General features: G+C 40.8%; 5 protein-coding genes across 5 annotated transcripts; 3 read left to right on the top strand and 2 right to left on the bottom strand.

Moving 5' to 3' along the window:
* Positions 1-3146: 3146 nt before the first annotated feature.
* Positions 3147-6918, top strand: LOC306969217 (G-protein coupled receptor 183-like; the record flags this gene model as incomplete). Its single annotated transcript, XM_079564816.1, has 3 exons — positions 3147-3337; positions 3997-4100; positions 5967-6918. Exons 1-3 carry the CDS (start codon positions 3263-3265, stop codon positions 6916-6918), a joined length of 1131 nt encoding a protein of 376 aa, XP_079420942.1. The 5' UTR covers positions 3147-3262.
* Positions 6919-8717: 1799 nt separating this feature from the next.
* Positions 8718-11441, bottom strand: LOC306968576 (nuclear factor 7, brain). Its single transcript, XM_079563994.1, has 6 exons — positions 10951-11441; positions 10692-10787; positions 10379-10609; positions 10268-10290; positions 9460-9575; positions 8718-9334 (listed from the first exon to the last, which is right to left on the bottom strand). Exons 1-6 carry the CDS (start codon positions 11338-11340, stop codon positions 8796-8798), a joined length of 1395 nt encoding a protein of 464 aa, XP_079420120.1. The 5' UTR covers positions 11341-11441; the 3' UTR covers positions 8718-8795.
* A 2163-nt stretch (positions 11442-13604) lies between these two features.
* On the top strand, positions 13605-16617 carry tubb4bl (tubulin, beta 4B class IVb-like). The gene is made up of 4 exons (XM_079565398.1): positions 13605-13800; positions 14606-14714; positions 14802-14912; positions 15268-16617. The coding sequence occupies exons 1-4, from the start codon at positions 13744-13746 to the stop codon at positions 16323-16325; spliced, it is 1335 nt and encodes a 444-aa protein (XP_079421524.1). The 5' UTR covers positions 13605-13743; the 3' UTR covers positions 16326-16617.
* Positions 16618-17052: 435 nt separating this feature from the next.
* crb3a (crumbs homolog 3a) lies at positions 17053-19600 on the bottom strand. Its single transcript, XM_079565068.1, has 4 exons — positions 19367-19600; positions 18632-18838; positions 17765-17814; positions 17053-17682 (listed from the first exon to the last, which is right to left on the bottom strand). Exons 2-4 carry the CDS (start codon positions 18717-18719, stop codon positions 17473-17475), a joined length of 348 nt encoding a protein of 115 aa, XP_079421194.1. The 5' UTR covers positions 18720-18838; positions 19367-19600; the 3' UTR covers positions 17053-17472.
* Positions 19601-21821: 2221 nt separating this feature from the next.
* asf1ba (anti-silencing function 1Ba histone chaperone) lies at positions 21822-24532 on the top strand. Its single transcript, XM_079564900.1, has 4 exons — positions 21822-22204; positions 22548-22663; positions 23694-23870; positions 24002-24532. The coding sequence occupies exons 1-4, from the start codon at positions 22096-22098 to the stop codon at positions 24191-24193; spliced, it is 594 nt and encodes a 197-aa protein (XP_079421026.1). The 5' UTR covers positions 21822-22095; the 3' UTR covers positions 24194-24532.
* Positions 24533-25496: the final 964 nt, after the last annotated feature.

The following is a 25496-nucleotide window of genomic DNA, read 5'->3' as shown; positions in this document are numbered from 1 at the left end:
AGCAGCTGATTGTAGCTCGTGATTTTATTTACTGCGTATTCAGTGGGCCGAAACTGGAAGAGACAGAGGAAAACTGGTGGGTTAGCAACAACAAAGCCATACCATTCAGGTCAATGTGTATTTTTGTACATATTTAGCAGTGTTAATTTCGTGACTAAAATATTTAGTCTTACTTTTAGTCAAAGTGATATTTTTGCCGACTAAAATTGGACTAAAACTAAATTAAAAGTTTCTCATGGGACTAAAACTATGACTAAAATGTCCAGATATTTTAGTCGACTAAAATAAGACTAAAAAAAACATCCAAACTTCTATTGACCATCTGAAAAAGTCTCATATCATTTAAATTCACTGTCAAATGAAAAAGTCTGTGCTTTATTCATGTGGAAGCAGCTCCATGAAGTCGAGGACCTTGATTAAATATGAGTATAATGAATATTATAAATATCCAAATATATTTATTGAATTTACAGTTAAAATCACATTGGTCACTCACACTTTGTTCATTCATACCCTTAACTGCATTCATCCACTCACTCGTTCACTCTGTCACGCACACATGCACACTTGAGGAGAGAGGGGCAATCGAGACATTACATTATTTGAGAATATAGTCGGATATTGTATATATCCATCCATCCTGTACTGGCTCACGATCTGCAGAGGATCCAGTCCATAACAAGATGGATGAATATTGCTCGGCATCAAGGGAGCCCAGGAAGCAATCGCTGGATCACTTCCTGGGGACCCCCTCAGCCGTTCACACATAGGCACTAATGAATATTATAAATATAAGTCGACTAAATTAGTCTTAATTTTAGTCGATTAAATTGACATACAATTTTAGTCGACTAAAACTAGATCAAAATTCAAACTTTTTTTGACTAAATCTTGACTAAAATTAAATTACCATTTAGTCAAAAGACTAAAACTAAAATAAAATATAATATGTTGTCAAAATGAACACTGATATTTAGTAAAGGGGACAATGCTTTTATGAAGATACATAAATGCAGGCTTGTAGCTGAACCACTGAACCTAATGTCCATTGTACTGCCATAAATTACAACATTGTGTAAAAGTAATCCAGTGGACCGGACATGATATAATTTGAAATACTGAAGTAAAACTAATAATAAGTAACAGAGAATTACAAGAAAAACTGATAGCCAATGAGAGTCGTGATGTTTCAGAAAGGTTGGAATGAATTAGGATCACAAATAACAATCAACAATATATGATACATGATCATATTAATTGGCAGGTATAAGGCCTTTAATGCTATGTTGTCACTCAGTCCTGTAGTTTACCATCAACAAAGAACACTAGTGACCCCTTTGACCGAACACTGCCACAACACCTCTGCCTCCAACGTTAATGACTCCATCAATACAAACAACAGTCATGGCTTTGACTGTGCTCCCGTGGGACAGAACATTGGGTCCTAAACAAGTGTAATTCATTTGTCACAGTCGATAGTCCCATGTTTTGTTCAAGTGCGTCTCCTACACCAGGAGCTGAGAGGAGGATGAGATGCCTGAGTCAGCGGCATGTTTGTGGAAAAGATCAGATTTACAATTATTTTTTTTTAATTTTCATGACACAATCATCCAATTTAACAAGAATGTTCTCAGGGTCCTACTCTTTCAGAAGCCTACCCTTCACTTTCCTAAAATGTTAAAAGTCCCAGACAAAGCTATTCAGCCTCATTATATCAGGATATTTTGTACCCATTTTCATAATTCTATTGTATGACCTCATCAACATGTCCTAAAGAAGAGTTTTTTTTGGCTCCTGGGACTAAATGAGGCGATTTGGGATAAAACATTATGGACTTGTAATGGGCTGTGGTCAACTACAGCAAAAGAAACACCTGGCCCATGTACAAGTATCATTGTTGTTTAATGTCCGTAATGAACCTCTTAACCCCCACCTTCACCAAGTGCGTTTTCTCCGTTTGGCTTTACCCAAAAGGGCCAATGTTATGCCTCATTTTCCCTATAAAACTTATCTAAACTTGTCTTGCGTTTTCATGACATTTTTTCTCCCACATTTTCATTGCTTTTGTCACTACTCTGTTGCTGCTTTGTGGCTTTTTTTATTGCGTTTTCGTCACATTTTTTAGCATTCTCTTGAACCACTTTGCTCCTCTCCATGTCTTTGTATCTGTATTGGGTAGAAAACTATATCAATAATTCTGCATTTGTTAGAGTAGTTTTTCCTCCTTTGTTTTCCCCCTGAACTGTTTCAAACATGACCATATATGGGCGATTCCAGAGATGCTGTCTGTATCAATATATTGATAAATAACTGCAATGTCTGCTTTTTGGTGAATTAAATTAAGATGACCATAATCTAATCCCAAAGCCAATCTAACTCCATTTTATGTCTCACACATTGACATTTAGTCTATTATACACCTCACGCCTTCATGGAGAAGAGTGTGAAACAAGCTTGAATGACAATGACATGTATCGCTTCAGGAAAAGTATCTACTCCAACACTCCCCTTCAACCACATGACAAGCTCCAGACAGACGAGCCACTGACACCAGTGTAACCTTTGGCGTTCTGTTGTAAATTTGACCTTTTCTCCAACTCACTTCATTCACCGCGGGCCTGGTCTTTGACTGGGGGAAAGTGTCAAAACATGTTTGTTGTAAGAATAATAATATGGTGAAAATGCATAATAAGCAAAATGTTATCAGCAGCCATGTTTTTTTTTATCATATTGGTTGTGGTATTCATTTTGTAATAGTATAGTAGTAGTAGCAATGTGCACACCTACATTTCCCTCTGTCGGCATATCCCCATGACCTTTCCACACAGTGAGCTTTTTCTTTGTAGATCTTCAGGCCAACCAGTGGCCATGAACTCGCGCTTGCCTGCCCACTTTCTGATAAACGAGTCGGGATTCTGTGGCAAATTACCTGCCGGAGTCAACCCCAAGGCAAAGCTTTTGTTCTCACTGCGATGCTCTTGGTCATGGATCAAGTAGAGCGGTGTTGCAAATGATAGCAGTGAGGCGATCCTTTTCTCTTTTTTTTTTTTCATTACACTTCCGCTTTAGAGAAGTTATTACGTCGTGTTTTTTATCTATTTGTTCTTATGTCATCAAGCTATTGCGCACTTTAAATTTGTGGAGCACATTGTGAACTAATCTCAGCAAAGGCCGCCTCTTACTTACCAGTTTCTTACTTAATCGCCTACTATACTCTACATATGTCGAGTACTTCTTTCTGACGGACATTCCCCCAGAGAAAATGTACATAAGATCCTTCCCTCCTGATCCTGGCTCCAAAATCTCCAATACACTGACACGTTACCATTGGCCTGTGGTGAGTAAATGACTTCCATATCATTTCAGAGAATATATTGGCTTTGGTAGTTCATTTTTAATTAAACTACATTCATTCATCTGTGTTTGATTTCTAGATGCTATTATGACATTATTGCCTAGAATTTCACTCCATTATGAATCAATGACTTTCTCTTTGCAAGGACGTGTAATTGGAAATGTGCGAAATTTTTAAATCTGTTTCAACAAGATAACCGTCTGTAAGAGTGTCTTACGTACACAGGGTAACATGAAAATGGTATGCACATCACATAAGACCGTTGGTGAAAAATGTATTTATTACATTTATTTTAGAAAACATGAGAGAGCAGTGTAATTTAAGTTTGGTTCATACAAATTCCAGTTTTAGATGAATTGATAGGTATAGCTCTTGGTTTATTTCAGTTTATGTATAATATGCCACAAACAAGAAAGTATGGCTTTAACGTCTTACTCAGTAGTAGCATTTAACAACATTGAAATTCAAAGTTAAACCATTTTCTCTAAGCTGATTATCTGAGAGTCAAGTACAGATTTTATACGCAGAAATATAAATGCTAAGAAAGGTGCATGATAATAAGACGCTCAAACATTTCAAGCATTTTTTACATTCAAAATCTTGAACAAAAGCGTTATCTTTTGGTTGTTGTTTAAGTTCAGCTTGAGCCAAATCGCCTGAGGAAATATCCATTTGATTTGGCGCCCGTTGCCTCCAGGGAGAAGAGCGTCACTCGAGGGCGATTGGTCCCGGAGCGGAGCGCGAGGTAAGAAATACAAGAAGTCCACGATGTCGCCAGAAACCCGTCATACTGACAATAGCAGAGGCGACTGGTGACAACTCCGAGCCATACGTGAAAAGAAACCGATAACTAATAAGAGTTTATAGCAATACTGCCTTTGCATTGATAGTCCCTAACCCATACTTTGATATTGTCTTGCCTCAAAACTATTAAAACAATGCTTTCCTAAAAATATCCACATTTCCTCTGACCTTCTTAAAGCTAAACCCCCGTCTTTTGTGGAGAGTTTGCCATTTTAATTCGGGGCTCGGTGGCTTTTTATGCTGCAGAGAGGAGGGGAGGCGCTTGTGGCCAGAGTCCCTTAAGTGAGTTATCGGCCCCAGTGTGCCCAGTCATCCGCTCCCACAGAGAGGCTCAAACAATAACACCTCGAAAACAGCCTCGGGACAATGCCCTTAACATGTTTTTAAAGGTGATTTTGGGCACTCTGGGGAAATGTAGTTTCTGCTGAGACTGTTCATCATTAAAAATAGAAGGATTTATAAAAACAATATGGATAAATGGGACAGTCAGGCGTAACATTATGACCAACGACAAATGAATCACACAGCTCCAATCGCAGAAAACCTGTGCTTTGTTTATGTGTGAGAAGCAGAGTGAAGTTTTTTGTTTTGTTTTTTAAAGTTACTAGTTTGCGTTGTTTGGTTTGGTTTAGACACATGGGTACATTACCATTGATTAGCCGTCGTGAGTCTCGTGACTGTTTTTGACATGGGCTTTGACATTTTCATTAAAACTAGTCACTTTTCCCATGCATTACTTCATCTAATTTTCTCCTCTTAACCCCCACCATAATTAAAGCGATAGTCTGGAAGTCTAAATGTTTAACAAATCTTATAAAATATGCAAAATCCATCATCTGGTCTTGCATTTTGATGTGAACTAAGCAATATTATAATTTATTGTAAAGTCCCTCCTTCCTGGATATCAGCAACTAGTCAGAGTCTAGTATCCTCCCGCTTTGACCAATAAGACGAGCTTTCCTGTGAACCAGCCTGCCACGTCCAATCAGGAGGGAGGGGGAGGAGTTTGATCAATTTTGTACTTTCAAATTTCATTCTCTCCTCATTTTGCAAACTTACAGACTATCACTTTAAGCACATTTTCTTTCGTTCGACGTTACTCAATTCCAAAAGCTTCAAAGCGTCAAAATAGAGAGGAAAACGAAGATGTAAAATGCAACAAAATGGTGTCAAACGAGCGACACAAACACGACTAAAGAGTGATGAAAATTTGACGAAAGCACAACAACAAAAAGTGCCAAAAATGTGATGAAAACGCAAGAAAAAAGGCGATAAAAGAGAGATGAAAAACGTGACAAAAATGTGATAAGGATTAGGATCTGTTTTGCAGGTCTTAGCTTTCAAATTAGGCCCCAAAAAAAAAGCCAAACTGGAGAAAATGTGCTCGGTTGAGGTGGGGGTTACTAAGTGATTAAGTCCAATGAAAAAATGCAATACCTTTTTTAATCATATTTGACCTTACCTGATATAATGGAGCATTGCAACAGCATACAAACTGTCCATGGTTCAGGGAGCCAACTAAAGCATTAAGAAATCGTTCTCAAATTTAACAACCTTGAAGTTTTTTTTTTTTTTTTTTCATTCTAAAGTTATACAACACAACTGTATATTCCATTGCAGTTTGTTCAGCCTTGAGTGCTAACAGAGTAAAAGTTTTGGAGATTGACTGAAATGCCCTTTTCAGTCAAGGTTTCATATTGTGACTCTACTTCAATGAGTAACAAAAGTCCTCCCACACTTTCTGCGTCATAGAAACAAGATCAGTATTAATACCGAAACTCTCTGCTTGTGTCTGAATGTTCTACAGAAATATGGCCTTCCCCAACTCTACGTCCTCACCTATGAACTCCACCTCCGCTGTCGACGCCACGGCCAAACCTTTTAGCGTTTTCGAGGGTTGCGAGCTTCAGGTTGAGGGCATCCTCTTTGATCTCACTCTCCAGGTTTTCAACGTGGTTGTGGGGATCCCTGCAAACATCCTGGTCATCTGCGTTCTCTTCCAAAAGCGCAAAGAGCCCTCTACGTCCGACATCTTCCTGGGGTGCTTGGCTTTCATGGACACCTATTTTGGCACCGTCCCTCCAATCAGTTTCCTTAACTTGTACCACTGGCACAACAAGGAAGTGTGGTCATCTATTAAGTTCGCTTACGGCGTTAAGGACACGAGCGGACCACTTTTCCTGTCTTGCATTTGCCTTGATCGCTTTCTCGCTGTCGTATTTCCTATTTTGTTTGGCCAACTTAAGCCAATAATGTACAGGGTTGTTCTAGCAATAATTGTCTTTCTGTTAACTTTTGCATATTCAGCCGCTAAGACTGTCGGGGGCCTGCCAAATTTCGAAAAGGTATTCACCGGTGAAATACTAGCTACTTTTACCTGGATGGTCATATGTAACGCTTGCATCCTTTGGGCCTTGAAGAAATCTCGCGGTGCAGGCAAAGACGACATGCACCCAATGAAGAAAAAAGCTTTTAAAATCGTGCTATCCATCCTGTGCATAATCATTTTTAACTACCTTCCTCCTGTGGCTCTGTTCCCATTCGAAGACTACTACACTCCAGATGTTTTCCGTTGCTACGTTCAGCCAGTGGGATTTGCTTTCCTCAACATAAGCAGCACAATACAGCCCCTGGTTTACCTGTCACGCCTGGAGAAGGTGCCGTTTCTACCTGAGAGCTGTGTGAAGAAGATCTGCCCTTGTCGGGATAGGGAAAATAACAGAGCCCCAGATAGGCAGAACAATCCAGCCCCAGCATAGACTCTCAACAGCTCAACAACTTCAGGAGTTGTTAAGGGAGAGGGAGCAGATTAAGAAAAAACATATATCTATCTATCAACAACAAAAGCACTTAAATGAGTAAGTGAGGACGTGCATATAACAGACTAGACTACCTATTTCAACAAAACATATATAACAGAATAAGAAGATTATTTTTTCCCCCCTTCGTTTGCCATTGTTTGTGATGTATTATTTACAGGCGGCATTATCTTGTCAAAGTAATAAAAACAAGATCCTACATACTAATTGCAAAGTATACTTATATACATATGTGTATTGGGATTTGTACGAGGGGTGTTCAGGAGCACAGGCCACCACTGAAATCTGATTGGTCCATCTGATTGGGCCATACCGCCTTTGCTCTGCCATCTCAGAAGCTAAGCAGGGAAGGGCCTGGTCGGTACTTGGAAGACTGTTTGGGAAGCACCAGGAAGCCTGGGGTGAATGTAGTGTGTGAATGAGTGGCTGGTGGGGCTGATGGCACAGACTGGTCGCCTCATTTCCGTCAGTCTACCCCAGGGCAGCTGTGGCTAAGGAATATCATATACAGTTTTAATCATATATCATATCACCATACAATACCAAGATTTTTACTTCTTGTTTGGAGGTAATTTAAAAAATGTATGCACAAGACTTTTAGTTTACTTTATTGAATTATATTAACCATTAGCTTAAATGTCAATCAATTCATTTCTCTAAACAAACCCTGAGTCACAAGAACAGAAACAAGTGTGTGAGAAATGGGATTTCAATAACCTGAACGGTGAAGTCTCATGGGATCCAGAGAAAGTCTCAGAGGGCGCCAGGCGCCCACAGACGTTTTTTGGTGAGACCTGTCTTAAAGACTTGGGATAAGCCTCGCTCTGGTGCCACCCTGGGGTTTCCCTCGGTCGCCCTGGCGAAACACACTCCCATAAGAATAAATCCAGGTCCAAAACCAGAGTGTAGGCATAGTGTCCTTTTTTTTCTGCTTCTATTTTCTGTACTTTGGCGCCATCATGTGCACACATTTCAAAAGCGTTTTTCTTATTCGATGTAATATTGTGAAGAATGTGATGTTATGCACCCTCCATCAGGGAGGTCTGTGAAATAAAACAATTCAGACAACATACCTTTCTTTAATTTTAAAGCCACACAACGCAGAGTTTTAACCAATAAATAAAATTGAAACACAAGCATTTATTTTATGACAGATATTAAATTCCTCATAAATGTACAAATATGTGCCTTTGCTGTGAGCGGCTCAGCTCTCCTAAGACATGACTGTAACTTTACCGGGAGTGGGTACGTCTCCAGCTCGTCTCCATGAAGATGTGACTAAAGGCAGCAGAATTTGACATTTAAACAGGTTAGGTTTCCATCCATATTTTGATTGCCCATTGCAGTAATAGCACTTTCTGTTTTGAGTTGGTCAATAGGAGCAAGTAGTGATGGCAACAGTATAATCCAAAATGTTACACAGTGGGCCTTTAAAGACCAGATTTTGCATCATAAAAAAAAATAAACAGAAACATTTTTTTCATTTATTAAAAAAAAATATATGGCACCTTAAATATAGCATATATTGAGAACAACTAGACAGTATGCTATGCCTTTGTCCAACAGAGAAATTATGACATTCAATATTATCTTCTTTTTTTTGTCACAGTAAATTATTAAAACCCTGACGACCATGTATGTAAGCATTTTGGTTTAGATATACATTCAAAATATGAGATGAGTTCAATACCTGCAGAAATTATTAATAGCATCTAAATCCTTCACTAGAGTGTATTGGTCACAGGATCCACCATGTTCCTGATCCTGATGATGTTCAGCTTGTACTGTACTGTAATAATTGCTTAATAATGGATACATCAATGACGCAACATTGTGACCAGTACCTTCTGCGGCATTATCCTCAAAGGGTGACTGCTTTGTGTGTAAAAATAAGGAATAAGAGGCTCTTTGAACGTGTGTGAGAACGTATATATGAGTGTATCGTCTGCAGCATCATAAAAAGACACCATCCCCTTATTGTAATCCAGCTCAACTTTGATTTGCTTTGGATTTTTCGATAGTGTCAGCGGGACGGGGGGTGAGGTCATCGCAAGGAATTCCCCATCTCTAAAACACAATGTCCAAAATCCATTCTCAGGACGTGCCGAGACCTCGCGATTCCTGGGCACAGCCAAAGTCGCCACACCCACAAGCCAGTCCTGGTTGGATTCCGTCTCCACAACCCAATGGTGACTTCCTGCTCCCAGCGTGGTCATGCCCACGACCTCCGCGCTCATGTGGAAGCGCTCGGGATTGTCCGGGCAGGAGAGGGCCTGGCGGGAGTAGTGCAGGGAAGTGAGGTCGTCGGACAGGATGAGGCAAGGGTGGGCTGTGTTTGGGTCCAATGTCACCGGGGCTGCAAAAAAACAAAACAAAAAACAAAAAAAACAGAGGAAGTGAGGCGTGCGCACAAGAAGAATGAGAAAATTGCAGTGGGGGCGAGACAATGAGGGAAATGTCAAAGTCAAGGCCGTCGCTCACTGTAGTCGATGTGGTCCAGCATTTTCTCCCAAACTCGGTATTTGAGATTACACAGATGCTTGGTCACATCAACGAGGGCGCCAGACATGTCCGAACCGAGGGGGATACTTTTGCTCCTGTTGAGACAGAAGAAGATGTAGTAGTTGCAGTAGTTAAAGTAGTGTAACCAGTAATACTAGCTGAATAGGTTTACTTTAGAAATGACTTTGTACACACAACATATAATCATATGGTAACTTTATATTTAGAGTTTCTTTTGAATAAACTTTTACTTTAATGCAATGTATTTTTTACTTTGGAAATCCTTCATATGGCAGTAACAAGAAGGACTTAAAGCCACACTGCGGATCATTCTAAGTTAAACTAAGCTGCTGAGTCACATCAGCAACAAAACAGCTGTAAAACTTTACAAAGAAGCATGCCAACAATATGTGCATTCTTTTCATTCTAAATGAACCCTAATCATTCCAAAGAGTGGCAAAACGAGTGGCAAAATCAAATAACAGCTTTCATAACTCAAAAGATATATCAATTTTGCCACCCACAGCAGAACTTTCTAACCACATGCAGAACCTCACATTTAGAAGAGGTTGAAACTCATTAAAGTAAGCAACGACATCTCCATGGAGACGAGCTGGAGATGTCTCACAGTTTACGATTCAGGTCAGAGGAACGGGGAGCATATTCAGAATAAAGACAAATCTTTTGGGGGGTTGTTTTTGTTGTCTAAAGATTCGGTGTGCTCTTGAAGTAATCAGTTTTGCACCACTGTATGTTTCAACGTTAAATGAAATGGCCATTCACATACCTTTCATGAGTGTCTTTAAAATTCTGGGGGGAAAAAAAACACAATGCTGAGTTCAATTACAACACACTCACAAAACAATGGTAAAGTTTAATTATCCTTATGCACACTAGCCTTCAGCAGCACCAAATCTTCCTCTTTCAGCTCCGTCTGTATCAGGGCTATTGTTTCGGCCAGACAGAGCACTTCAGCTGACACCTCTTTTATTTTGTCCTTCATTCTCGCAACCTTTTCCTGTTCCTCCTTTTTAACCGCTGCCAGTCTGGCACTTTCTTCTTGATTTAGGATTTGATGCAGCTGCTCGAATTGATTTTTAATAACCTTCTGGGCATCCATGGACTGTCTCTAAAATGAACAATATATACATAGTTATGGGAGATGGTTGTAAGTTGCATGAAGGGGACGTTGTTTCGGTCGCTTCGTTTACCTTGATGTATGTAAACAAGTCTGCAGATGTCCTATGGATCCGCTTGAGCTCTTCCAATTTGTCTTGCAGGCGTTTGAGCGATATGGAAAGTTCGTCCTGGTAAAGAAACAACAAAGCATTGTAGTAAAAGGGTAACCGTTTTTACAGTGCTACTTAAGAGTCAGGTGTGGATGCCTCGGTAGACTAGTGGAGCAGCATTCTACCATTAGGCGCAGTTGAGACTTTTTGAGAGTGCACTTGTTATCTTAGCTCCCCATACCTTGCAATCCAGCACCGCTTCTTCTATGGGCGAACAATCATGCGCTTTGTGAAGTTTCGAAGACTGGCACACCACGCATATGGGCTGCTTGTCCACCAGGCAAAACAGCTTCAGTTTCTCCCCATGCAGGCAACAACTGGTTAGATCTTCCACCACCATAGACTTCCTCTTGGCCTCGACCACCGCCTCGCAGACGTTCTTCAGAGCCAGGTTCGAAGGGGGGCACGTTTTGGGCGCCTTCTTGCGACAGACGGGGCACTCTCGCATGCCCGTGTCCCAGCAGCGCTTGAGGCACGTCCTGCAGAAGCTGTGGCTGCACGACAACAACACGGGGTCAGCGAAGATGTCACAACACACCGGGCATGTTAGGTCCTCCTCTGGAAGCGCCATGATCCAAAAACAAAAACACTCTAAGCCGCTCTGGTCCTACAGCTCATTCATCAGGGGTTACTCACTATTGTTTCAGTAATGAAGTGCCTGTTGCCCTGAGCATGTCGTCTGTGAGAATAACGCATGCACAACTGTGACCAACACCACATGAGCCAGGGCTGGGAAACAGGAAATAAAAGCTCATTGGCCAGTTGCTGGATAACTTTAAACCTGTTGTTAACTTGTAGCATGTTTGGAATGCTGCCATGCAGGACAGTGACGTAGATGCTGCGTTGATAATGTTAGATTCAGTTTAAAAAAAACACACTGTCTTATTGGAAATGAAACTGAATTCAATTATTCATTTTTCTGTTGAGTGAGAGCGGTGTAAAGATTTTGAGCATGCTTTTTCAAACCAGTGTAACAGGTTTATGACAGTTAGCTGAATGACAGACCTAATTGTTCTTGTATTATACCACTGATATGTTTTGTCTGTGTTTGTGAAGTTGTTTTACTTGTTTGTATTCTCCTCATTGATTCTGCAAACTCTAAAAAAAAAAAGAAAAGAAAAAGAAAAGGAAAAATGTGTGTGCGTGATGTAGTTAAAAAGACAAATGTTGAAATAAGCTCAAAATAGCACTGGCTAAAAAACAGCTGCAAGGTGTGTGTGCAAAGGATAAATATAGCTAACTTGTGTTCGGAGCCTGGATTTGATTTATGCTGAGGCTGCCTTCTTTTTCAGGACACATTCCAAATGCAGCTGATGTCATTTAGTAAATTACTGATGCAAATATGAGTAAGTAACAAGCATGACGACAGTAATTGTCTGTAGCACCGCTGGCTCTCGCCAAGAACCACGAGCCAAGGATGGTCAGCAGACAGTTCAAGTGGTGCTCAGGGATATTTGCTTAAGACTTCGTAATGCATTTAGGTGTTTTGCCTGGTTTAGACATGGTTTTCACCTAATCTAGACAGTTTAAGTCCTGATTTTATCTGGGCCTGGTGGCATTATGGAAGGTCAGATATTTTTTTAGTTTAGTTTAGTTTAGTTTAATTTATTTGAGCAAATACATTTACCTGATTTACAAATACACATATACAACCAGTCACAGATGCTCAAAAGGAGTAGGCTGAAGCAAGAAGCTTATGAGCGCCTACCCCACATTCAACATAATAAACGTTTACCATTTACAGATATACATGAGGACTGTATCCACAACCAAGAAGAAGTTTGCACATAAAAGGAAAAGGAAATTACATGAGTGGAACGCATAGACTCCATAGCTAGCATTTCCTAGATACTAAACAAGTAACAAGAAAATAAGGAAACAAGAAAATTCATGTATTCGATTTTCCAAACCCAGGCTCATACAACTGCGTTTAAGATTTACATTTATGCTTTTGAGGAGATACTCGGTGTGGAAATATGTCATTATATCATTTCATTAGTCATTTAACCACAAGATTTTATTGTCTATGTTAATCTGATGAATCCAGTATGTTTGTACAGTAATAGTCTACCACTGCCATGTATCAGGCTATTACTAGGCAGTTTTTATACATTATATTTTAGTTGATGTAATGATTGAATAACTACAACAGTATAAAGCTTTAAGCCATGTCATATTTATTACAATTAGGCCTAATACTTTATTACCTTCTCGCAGTGCAGTGTTTTAAGAATCCATCCATCCTTCTTCTTCCACTTGTCTACTTGCCAGGTAGTGGGGCAACCGTTCGAGCGGCCCAAATCACATTGCACCTGCCCCCTATGGCTCCTCCTGTAGGTGGTAGGTCCACGGGAGGACGGCCTCACGTTTCTAGAGCCTGTTTGTCTCTCATAAGGGGCTTCTGAACCGCTCTTTGTCTGTCCCGTCAACTAGGACCTGATTGCCATGGGAGACCCGACCAGGGGCATGAAAAGTCTGGTTTATCAGGCATTTTGAAACAATTGATCTCAGTGAGGAATATAATAACATGCCTTTATAACAAGACATTTCAAACTTGTCAGACAGTGTTTCGGCTATGTCCATATCATCATATCATAATTGTTATCACAAATAGCTTGAGCTCAAATGATGGCACTTAATGAGCCTACTGGGCGATAGGGTGTGGAAACTGCACTCCCAGAACACTGAGTACCTCGGTGATGATTCCTTAGTCAGTCGAAGATCGTTCTCGCATCTCCCTCTCCTCGCAGTGGTCCCTCCCCTCGCTCTCCTCCGGTCTGCGGTTGCCGTGGTGATGACGTCAAGTTGCGCCACCGCTTCAGCCCAGTAGAGGAACAGGAGGCGGTACGACCAAAATCCGGTTCCCCGTAAGGAGCACTCGCAGCCATCAGCCTCTCGATTCTTCGCTTCTCTCATCCCCCCATCACCAGCTGCACGAGCCTCTCTGCCCTCCACGCCCGTATCTGCGTCCAAAATGCGCGAGATTGTGCATTTGCAAGCCGGACAGTGCGGAAACCAGATCGGCGCCAAGGTAAGCGTATTTCATGATTTTTTTGGTGCAATTTACGAGATTGTTCAAGATGAGCTTTTGCGGTCGCACCGGCTTTCATGGGCGTCGTGTAATCCATCATCGAAGATTTTCCTCTAAGGGTCAAACGTTTTGTCATTTTTGACACAAGAAATGCAATATACGCATAATCCTACTAATCGTATTTAAACATAAATAAATAAATAAAAGAGGATTACATTAGATGTGCTCTAAATGTGAACAGCTTCCATTCATTTGCATAGTTACATAATACACCAAATCTTTTAACATTTCTGCACATCTGAATGCATTTTTAGCCCGAGGGTTTGTTGAACTGATATTTATTTTTGTTGCAAAGTGCACTGAATAGTAGCCGTCGACAGCATGAATGAAAACGCAGTCTTTTTGTGACCAAGGCGGCGGCGTCTCCCCTCCCCCACACATTTAGCCCACTCTGTGACCTATTTCCATTAAAGACGATTTACACGCCCATTTTGCTCGATGATTTTCATTACAATCACGTCACTTTTTTCCACAGTAAGTTGGGACCTCGTTTTTTGTTTAGTTTTTTTCCATCAATATTTGAAACGCCTTGACTTGTCTTGGATGAACTCATTCACCTTTCAGCATTTTGCCATCTGCCCTTATGCCTGATACACTATTGCAAGACTAGTAGACTGCACTTACCTAGGGATTAATAGCTTTGCCTGGATAAAAACAGGCTTTTCAGATTGCACCTACATGTTATTCTTTTCGGTAAGGCCACTGTATTAATGTACTGGACCACGCCTCTTTCTTACCCCTCCAGTTCTGGGAGGTGATCAGTGACGAACATGGCATCGATCCCACTGGTACATACCATGGCGACAGCGATTTGCAGCTAGACCGGATCAGCGTCTACTACAATGAGGCCTCAGGTAAATGGCCTTGACGGACCATCCCCCCCCATCCTCTTACTGTGCTGATTGCACATGATTTTATTCACGCTGTTTTTATTATTTCAGGTGGGAAGTATGTGCCTCGTGCCATCCTGGTGGATTTGGAGCCCGGTACCATGGACTCAGTCAGGTCTGGTCCATTTGGGCAAATCTTCAGACCTGATAACTTTGTCTTCGGTAAGTGTCGCAGCTACAATTGAATAGATAGAAATCTCTACACACACAAAAAATATGCAATGTCATATCAGTCCTTGAACAATACAAAGTTCTGAAATTGCTTGGCAGTATTAATATCATAGCATAGTAACAAGGCCACATTGCAGCAGTGGTTAGAGTCTGCTCCCACACCGTTGAGTCTCCAGTTCAAACCCTCTAACTCCTTTCAAAGGTTTTGAGCATCAAAACCTGCCAATTCATGACTAATTGGTAACCTCAATTGAAAAACGTGATGTTCCACATAAAAAAGTTGAACATTAGCAATGGAGATAACTTTTTTGGTGACTCATTTTAATAAATGTTTCCTGTTTACCAGGTCAGAGCGGTGCTGGCAACAACTGGGCTAAGGGTCACTACACTGAAGGAGCAGAGCTGGTGGACTCAGTTCTGGATGTGGTGAGGAAGGAGGCAGAGAGCTGCGACTGCCTGCAGGGCTTCCAGCTCACCCACTCTCTTGGCGGCGGCACCGGGTCGGGTATGGGTACGCTCCTCATCAGCAAGATCCGTGAGGAATACCCCGACCGCATCATGAACACCTTCAGCGTAGTGCCTTCCCCCAAAGTGTCCGACACCGTGGTGGAGCCTTACAACGCCACTCTGTCCGTGCACCAGTTGGTCGAAAACACGGATGAAACCTACTGCATTGACAATGAAGCTCTTTACGACATCTGCTTCCGCACACTCAAACTCACCACCCCCACCTACGGAGATCTGAACCACTTGGTGTCAGCCACGATGAGTGGGGTCACCACCTGTCTCCGTTTCCCGGGGCAACTCAACGCCGATCTCCGCAAACTCGCCGTAAACATGGTGCCCTTCCCTCGTCTGCACTTCTTCATGCCTGGATTCGCCCCTCTGACCAGCCGGGGTAGCCAACAGTACCGTGCCCTGTCCGTGCCCGAACTCACTCAGCAAATGTTCGACGCCAAGAACATGATGGCGGCTTGCGACCCTCGCCACGGCCGCTACCTGACGGTGGCTGCTGTTTTCCGCGGGCGCATGTCCATGAAGGAGGTTGACGAGCAGATGTTGAATGTACAGAACAAGAACAGCAGTTACTTCGTGGAGTGGATCCCCAACAACGTGAAGACCGCCGTGTGCGACATCCCTCCGCGCGGTCTCAAAATGGCCGCCACCTTCATCGGCAACAGCACGGCCATCCAGGAGCTGTTCAAACGCATCTCCGAGCAGTTCACTGCCATGTTCCGTCGTAAGGCCTTCCTCCACTGGTACACAGGCGAGGGCATGGATGAGATGGAGTTCACTGAAGCTGAGAGCAACATGAATGACCTGGTTTCAGAGTACCAGCAGTACCAGGACGCCACTGCTGAGGAGGGCGAGTTTGAGGAGGAAGGAGAGGAAGAGGTCGCTTAAATTCTCATCCAAGCCCAGCTGCCAAATCTCATTATGCCCGCCCGCTGTCAAGCTCCACCCCTCCCCATCATGAAAGGAATGATCCATTGCACACTGAGAGAAGACGTATCTAGATCACTATGGCTCTAGTTTTAGATGTTGGTGTTATCTGGTATAGTGTTTTTTGTCTGTTGTGAATGCACTGATCATTGACATCCTTTGCCCCGTCATTGCCTTGCAGAAACATAAAGCAAGTGATTTTAACTGTGAAGCCTTGCTATTGGATAAACATTAAAATCTGATTTGAAGGCCACTTGTTGTTTCTGGGTTTTTACTAGCTTGTGGAGTAATCAAAACATATATAGACAGTATAATAAAAAACACACTTAACTCTACCTATATTTATGTGCACATAAAAAAAAAATACATGTACATTGATGAAAAGAACAGCCTCCTCTTGCACAAGGGTTCCTGGGAATCAAGAGGATGGCCCTACAGACATGTTTGGTGTATGGAACCTAAATCTAGTATTAAAGCACAGAAAAGTTCAATGGTCTTTTAAATTTTATGTTTTTTTATTTTTATTCAAAATAAAACATAAATAAATTTAACATAGAAGTACACTTTACTTGATTAGATAAAGCACACTGCAGCGCTATTCTGATAAATAATGTTTTCAAATAGAAATGTTTGGAAATAATACTTTAAGTGTAAACAGTTGCTTGTCATATATTGAATTATTTAGTGTGGTCGCATTTTAAAGTTCTTGTCTATCCTCAGTAATCAAAATTTGACATCATATGATGCATAGATTCAGTAGCAAATGATTCAAGAATATGAGGTAAATTATACAGCAGGAGTCCTTACAGCTGGAAAACAGGTGCAGGCACATGATAAAGAGGACAAAGGAAATAAGGCCTATATTAACAAAATACTGAGATGTCTTCATTTGAAATGTGTCACCTTTCAATCAAATATCCACACGCTTGTTATTTGTATGGTATGTTGAAGTCCATTGTCCACACATTGAAATAGTCCATCTGCATAAATACGTCCTCTTAAAGTGGCTCTTAAAGGCACTTTCAACAGTAAGCTTTGGAGTTTTTAGGCTTGAGGGGGAGCTGGACCCCCAGTTCATGTCCTTATTTCATGGACATCTCGTGAAATGTCAAATAAGTCTCTCCTCCTTCGGGAGCTTGAGTGCATCAGGAGTCACGACACTCCTGGTCCCCGACTGCTCCTCTGCACTGGGCCTGTAAGTACCTTCTGTCTGTCTCTTCTTCTTCACCACACAGAACAGCCAACCAAGAACAGCAAGCACAATGGCCAGAACTCCCAGTGTCACTGTAGGGGCTACAATCGCTGCTATGTTCAGGCCCTAAAGGAGCACAAACCATGTACAATGTAAGCCTTCAAAACCAAAAGTCAGGATTTGGGTGAAGTAAAGGTTTTTTACTCACATTATCAGTTTTGTTTGAGTGAGTTTCCGGTGTAAGCAGGGTGTAATTCCCTGTTAAAAAGCACAAAGATTGAGTAGATGTTCGACAATAGCCTTCGAACACAAGGACTTAAACTGTCGTGGGTTATACTGTACAATACATAAAGAAGACATGCACTATGGACAATATAATGTGAGTTTATGGTCTTGTTTCTGCATCCGCCATTGTGCATTTAAAGCGCTTGAGTAAAACAGTGCAAGTGTTTTGACATGGGTATGGTTATAGTGGGTTCTATTTGTCACAATTCAGTTACTTGTTTACAGCAAAATCACTCATGAGCACCCAAATGATAACTCAGTCAGTGACACTGCGAAACTACAAAGTAGCCAACTGTGTAACTAAGAAGTGCTGACTCGCAGGATCCAACTTATCTGTAGTGCAAATACGCTTTTTACCGAATGAAAATAAGTACACTCTATGATCAGGTTTCTGTTTAGCTTTGCTTTCACAAATTTAGGTTACTATTGATTGGAGTAAAACCACGCTGTGAGGAGTTTCAAGTGAATGATTTACTCGACCCACAGCAAACTTTCAAAGGGCAAAAGTACAAGCTGATAACAACTAGCATGAGTTACAAACAGAGGAAGAGAGAGAGAGAGGCTAATCCAAAGTTTAATAGCCTTGAAACATAATTTGTCATAAGCTCTCTTTCAAAATCCAGTGTGAATTGTTCTTTCAGCACCTTCTGACTAGCACCCCCCAGCTGTATCTTTCCACAGGAATGCTACGTAACCTTTTTCATTTCTCATCCGTGGCTCCAGTGGTGCGTGTGACGGTGTCTGTGGTCAGACACTTAGAATAAAACTGGATAAATGGTTTCTGACTCACCCCACGCTGCATTACTGTTGAGCAGCAGCAGGATCACACTCCCGACCACAAGTCCAGGTATGGGCAGCACATCCGGATACGCTGCCATCTCTACCTGCCACCACAGGGGCACGAGAAGGGGCGGAAAGGCACTGGCCAGGCATCAGCTTGGGCTCATCTCAAATCCAACAAGCAAACATTACTCGAATGGGTGTATCTTCTAAGCATCTGAAAATAAAGTAATCAAAACTATTATTAGCAAATCTTGCATAGGGAGTTTTATTGTGAGTCAGACACTGAAAAAAAGGCAGCCTGATGTTGAATCACACCATCAGGTTTATTTATTATTATAGGTCTGCAGCCTATGTGTCTGTTAGTTGTGGCCAGTTTATTCCTAACTTTAACAACTCGTTTCTAATGTTCCCATTCTTCACAGGGATGAGTTTATAAGCACGTTTTTATAACTTGTATGGAAGCACTGTCACGGTAATGCCAACAAATATAAAAATGCTTTATGATCAGACAAACAGACAAAACACATTTTATTCCACGACTTCAAAGAAATGGGTACAGGGCCTTTAAGCAAATAGTGCCTCACAATAAGAAGAGCCCTCTTATTATTATTATTATCAAAATGTATACAACATGCTTTAATAAATAGCCCACATAGTTTTTTATAGCCTATATTTGTTTTATTACCTATAGATAATCCTATTCTGTGGTCAAGACTACTTTCAACGCAACAGGTGCACTCACCCTTCTGCCCTTCATCGCCCAGTGCTTTAGTGAAAAAGGGAAATGTCCAGCAGGTTGCTTCCTGGACCATGTCACCACCGCTCCACTATGCCAGAAAACCCAAAACCCACAAATGAATAAGTAACATCTCCAAACAATCGTCTCTTTCCTCGCCGAAAGCCTTGAAGAGGTCCTTTTGCACCTGACCACCTTCTTATCTGCTCTCGGCTACATCCCGTCGGGCGGTGAAATATGTAAAACAACCACTCTTCAAAAACGCCATCGGTCACGTGACACAGTTTCACGTTACACTTTACCTGAGCGCGTTGATCTACCTGCAGCGGGGCAGACAGGAGGTCCTTTGTACTGCGGAGAGAACTGGCGTAGTCGATCAAACTCTCCTCGTTGAAAAGAGTTTGCAGACTGCTTAGAAATAACGTCCAGTCTGCTGTCATTAAAAGAACGTCTTTCCTCCTGAATGCAAGAACAGCAGATGATATGGAGTCATCTGTTTGATGGCTACTCGCTGTGTTTGTCTTCTCTCCCCTAAGAGAGTTTACCTAGCAACCTGCAGACGGTGGCAAGGCATATAAACAGCGCCTCCAACAGGTTTCAGGGTTGCAAATAATGAGAAAAGATATCAGCATTCCTGGCATATTTGAGGGATGAATTGGACTGCTGGCCGGACCACTGGACTCTAATCCGTCCCTAAGCCCAAGGCGAAGTGAAAATATTAAGGTCTGGACTGTACATGCTCTTTGCAGGTGGAAAAAAAGGGAATAAATATCATACACATCATTGCTACTGCATATTAGTGAAAACCAACCTGGTCACAGGGCCCCCAAAGCTTCAGAACAGAGGTTTAAACTCATCACTTATAATGTAAAGTGTTTTATTGGCAGAGGAGGGTAGAGTAGGCTATATACAAAATACAAATATATATTTTTTTTACTTGAGAACTGTGTAACTGAGCGTAAAAGTCTGATTCATGTTTCAGTAGTGACATAAATTATGAGAAACAAAACTTGAAATATTGTGGAAATTACGATATTTTCAAAGAAAATACTGTGAAAACATATAAAAAGAAATAATTATGAAGTTTTAAGTAAATAAGACATAATAGCTACATCTATTTTTCACAGCGGCACAAGTTATTTATTTATTTATTTATTTTTACTCCAGTAAGAGTACATATGCTACTTAATTTTAGTATTACTCAAGTAGAAGTTAAAAGTAGCTACTACATAAAAAAAAAAAAAAAAAAATCTTCAAAAAGTTAGGCCTACGGGGGTTGAGGTCTGGAGGGTTAGATGGAGCGTGAGACCGATAGACGGATTGGTGCAGCGTCAGTGAACTGTTGTGGTGAAGAAGGAGCTGAGTCAGGGGGTAAAGCTCTCGATTTACCGAGCGATTCACACTCCTACCCTCACCTATGGTCTGGGCAATGACAGAAAGGACCCGGGTGGAGCTCGGAGTAGAGTCGCTGCTCCTTCGAAAGGAGCCAACTGAGCATTTGTTTTGGATGCCTCCTGGTCGCATCCCTCGGGTGTTCCGAGCATTGCTGAAGGGACTATGTCTCTGAGCTGGCCTGGTGTCGCCTCGGGGTCCCCCCAGAACAGCTGGAGGAGGTGTGCGTGGATCGGGAAGTCTGGGCATCTCAGGTCAGACATCTGCTCCGCGACCCGGCCGTGGAAGTGGAAGAAAATGGATGAGTGGACTTGAGTAAATGTAAGTGAGCACCACCCACCTCTGTTTATACTAAGGCTGGGACAAAATATCAAATCGGATTTGGATCGCAATACTTTGTGCTGCAACACCAAGTATCGATACTTTTTCAAGTATCGCAATACTTTCAATTCTTATACTTTCAATTCTTGTCTTTGGAGGCATTTTTATCCTGCACTCCTTTATTTTCCAGTAACAGCACTTTGTTACATGTTGTGTTAATGCACTTTTTGATCTTAACACTTCAATAACTGTCAAATGGCATTGGGTTTATAAATGTTGGACACATGACAATTTTTTTTTGGGACAATTTTCGTTTTTACAAATTTGATGGTAAATATGTTACAAATAATACATAATTCCTTACTGTATTGCAATATGTATCGGATCGGCCCCTGAGTATCGTGATACGTAGCCAATTGGATCGTGACAAAAGTGGATGTCCCAGCCCAAGTTTATAGCCTACTGTTGGCCAATGGCCCGGACTCCCTTAAAAAGAGGTTCTGAAATCTCAGTGAGACTTTGATAGAATTAAAGTAAACAATAAAATAAACAAATAACAAACTGAGATTCATGATTTATTAACATGGAAGACGTGGCCAGATCTATTCAAACATGACAGGCAGAGGTTGGTGGTGATCCTATCTGCATTATTAAACTCTACCACTGGTAGGCGATAAAACGTCTCTCCCTGCAGCTTCTTCTTTTTTTTTTTTACTCACGTTCTTACGCAGCCCTATGTGCGGCTTGACGTCGGCGCGGTGGAACATGGGTAGACCTGTCAGAGCGGCGGGAGAGTAGATAAATGTACACAGTTTTAGGTCCACAAGACTGCCCCGTTCTCCTGGTATCAAGTTATTTTATCGTATTTTCCCGTTTAGATACTTTTGTTGATTTACATAAGGGTTAAACGCTGGATTAAAACTCTTCTCTGTGCTGGATTATTGCCTTTAAAACTATTCCGGTGGACCTGGTGTGGATTTGTTTTGGATTAAGCTAGCTACTTTTTTACCGCTACAAAGACAATGGCGAAGGTCCAAGTGCTAAATGTGGCCGTCTTGGATAACCCAAGTCCATTTGGAAACCCCTTTCAGTTCGAAATAACCTTTGAGTGTATGGAGGACCTCCCAGAAGGTACGGATTGATCGCTTTGTCTGAATGTTTTAATGCTAACGCTAGTAATGGGTACTACTATGATGCTAGTTTTACGATACTTCTCATATTCCTGTAATAACGACACATGTTCCTAATTATACTTACATTGTTTGTCTTCTTAAGCAAATGTCTGATAATGCTGCCATGTCAATTATTTTGATGTGTTAAGATTGTTTTTATCCCAAGCTTTTGATCTTCTAGATGCGTTGTATAAAATGTCAGAACTGCTTTGAATGTACTTTGTAGTAATCAAATTACCAATGTGTCAAATGAGATGGCAATTTTCCAATATGTTGTAAAAAATTCACTTTTTTTGTTTCAGACCTGGAGTGGAAGATTATCTATGTAGGTTCAGCAGAAAGTGAAGAGTATGACCAGGTGCTTGACTCTGTTTTGGTCGGCCCGGTTCCCGCAGGGAGACATATGTTTGTTTTCCAGGTACTTGCTATACTTTACTTAAAACATCTAATTATCATTGTTCTGTAATAGAATTGACGCTGGTATTGGTCATCTTCACCTTTGAATTGCAGTAATTCAAATCATCTCTAGGAGTCGCATTTTTACAATAGTTGGTAAAGATGTGTGACTCACTCACAACACTCAAAGGACCTGTTAGGGCTGGGACAAAACATTGGATCCGATTGCAATACTTTTTTCTGCAATACCACATATCAATACTTTATCAAGTATCGCATTACTTTTAGTACTTGTTTTTGGAGGCTTTATTATCATGCACTCTTAGATTTTCCAGTGATAATTTCACAGCACTTTGTTATATTTTGTTGTGCTAATGCATTTTTCAATCGTAGCACTTATAACAAAGTAAATGTCAAATGGCATTTGGTTTATAAACTCTGGACACATGTGTTTTCCTTTTACACAATTAAGGTAAATTAATCACTTCATATAAATACTTACCGTATCACAATACGGATCAGATGGGCCCCTGAGTATTGCAATACGTATACGAGCGATCGCGATGTCGTCACATCCGTTGGCTGTGGTAGGCATTTTACGTTTTCATATTTGATAAAAATGTTAAGAAAATCCTATGATCGGCAAAAACAATGTCCATAAACAGGGCATTGCTTCTCTTGCGCTGTAACAGAACTATCATTTTATAAAACCGAGTTAGAGACCTGGATGCATCAGCTGTTGCCTACCATTCACCAAAACATCCGGTGAAAATTGCAGAAGTAAACAATAACAGCGATTGCTCGTTTCGGGTTGTGACAAAAGGGTATCGTCCCAGCCCTACTATCTGCTGTTCCCTTATGGTCGTCATCTGACTGAAATTAAATTGTTAAATCTTGATTTTATTCCAGTTAATAAATGTACCATTTCCTTTTCCAGACTATTTGGAACACTGACATATTTTGTACTGTCAATAACTTGCCTTTTGTCAAACATATAGTTTGTGTAAAAACTATTTCATATCTACAGCATGTTATATTTGTTTTTACGACAGGCGGATGCACCACAGACCGGATTAATCCCTGAAAGTGATGCTGTTGGTGTGACTGTGGTGCTCATTACCTGCACTTACCGTGGACAGGAATTTATCCGCATCGGTTACTATGTCAACAACGAATATACCGACCCTGAGCTTAGAGAAAACCCGCCAATTAAACCAGACTACGCACAGGTTAGTTGGTTAGTTAGTTAGTTAGAAGCATGGCTAATAATGCTGATGTATTGAGATTAAGGGATATTCTGTTACCAGAGCTACTTCAAATTCTATGTTTAACTAACAGTCTGTTTTTGTTTGTTTTAAAGCTCCAGAGAAATATTTTGGCGTCAAACCCACGCGTTACACGATTTCACATAAACTGGGAGGGAACAGCAGAGCGAATGGAAGACTGTGAAAATGTTGATCCATCATCAAACTCCATGCTTCCGCCATCCTGTCTCCCAGGCAAGGCTCAACCAATGGCAATACTTCCTGATAACTCCATGGACTGCTTATAGAGAAGGCACTTTGTTTCAAAGGTGATGGGTCAACCAGAAAACCTACTAAAATGCCTATGGACATTACAGTACAAATACAAACCTCCCTTTGCCTTACAATTGCCACGGGATTGTTTTTGTCAAAAATCCAGACGTCAAGTTAATACCTCACTGTGTGTGCGCTACACTTGGAAGAAATATCCACTGCCACAATGGTCAAATAGTCAACACTCAATTTTTTTTACTTATGGAAGGATGAGACAGGGAGTGTAAGAGTAACATAACAATGTTTGTGTAAGCTTGTCGTCCAGAAGTTTTCTCTTGCTGCAAATGTTTTCAAAAGTAGTCATCTGTGTTGTTAAAAACAGGATGTTTCGCCTCACCTCTAAGATTCTTCAGCTTGGATCAGAAATGCAGAAGCTTCTTGAATGAGAGGCATCTTTAATTCTCAACAACCCAGATGACTGCTTTTCAAAACCTATGCAAACAATGATGTGTTCTTGCATTTATTTTATATTTCTTTTGTTGTGAAAAGGGGTTTGCACCATGATTAAATATAAACAGAAATATGTCTTTGACGATACATATTTAATGTTCTGCACTTATTAAGTAATATTCTTTTCACAGATTGGCTGTGTAATAAAGGTTATGAACTTGCCATTGCAAATAATTTGGTGTGCAAATTGGTCTTCAGTAGAACTTGTCTATCTCATAATAAAATGTTCTTACTATTAAAAGTTTTCCCAAAATAATCTATTTTTCTTTTCAATGATGTTTACTAGGGCTGGGATGATCCCCTTTTGTCACGATCTGATAGGTATCTCCATTCAATAAGTAATATGTTTATCTTAAAATGTGTTAAAAGAAAACAGTCATGTGTGCAACGTTTATGAACTAAAGGCCATTTGACATTTATTGAAGTGTTAAGATTTAAAAATGCATTAACACAAAATATAACAAAGTGCTGTTACAAAATATAACAAAGTGCTATCATTTTTATGATAAAAATGCCTCCACACAGGTATTGGAAGTATTGTGACACTTGATAAAGCATACTTTGTACTGCGGAACAAAGTATTGTAATCCAAATCCAATTGGATATTTTATCCCAGCCCTAGTGTTTACACATATGAACTTGAAAGCAGTACATTGGAAGAGAATAGCTTTGTTATTATATCGTATTCAATGGAGTGTAATTCGTTAACTCTCAAACTTGTTCTAATGTATATAATGCGTGACTATAAATTAGATCTTAATCTAGTGGTTAGAATGATATTTTAAAAATAGAAAAAAGTATCTTTTGCTGACTGTACTTAATGGGCGG

This window comes from Gobius niger, assembly GCF_951799975.1.
Source record: "Gobius niger genome assembly, chromosome: 10".
NCBI lineage: Eukaryota > Metazoa > Chordata > Actinopteri > Gobiiformes > Gobiidae > Gobius > Gobius niger.
The sequence above is the reverse complement of the archived record's forward strand: the minus strand, read 5'-3'. Positions and strand labels throughout refer to the sequence as shown.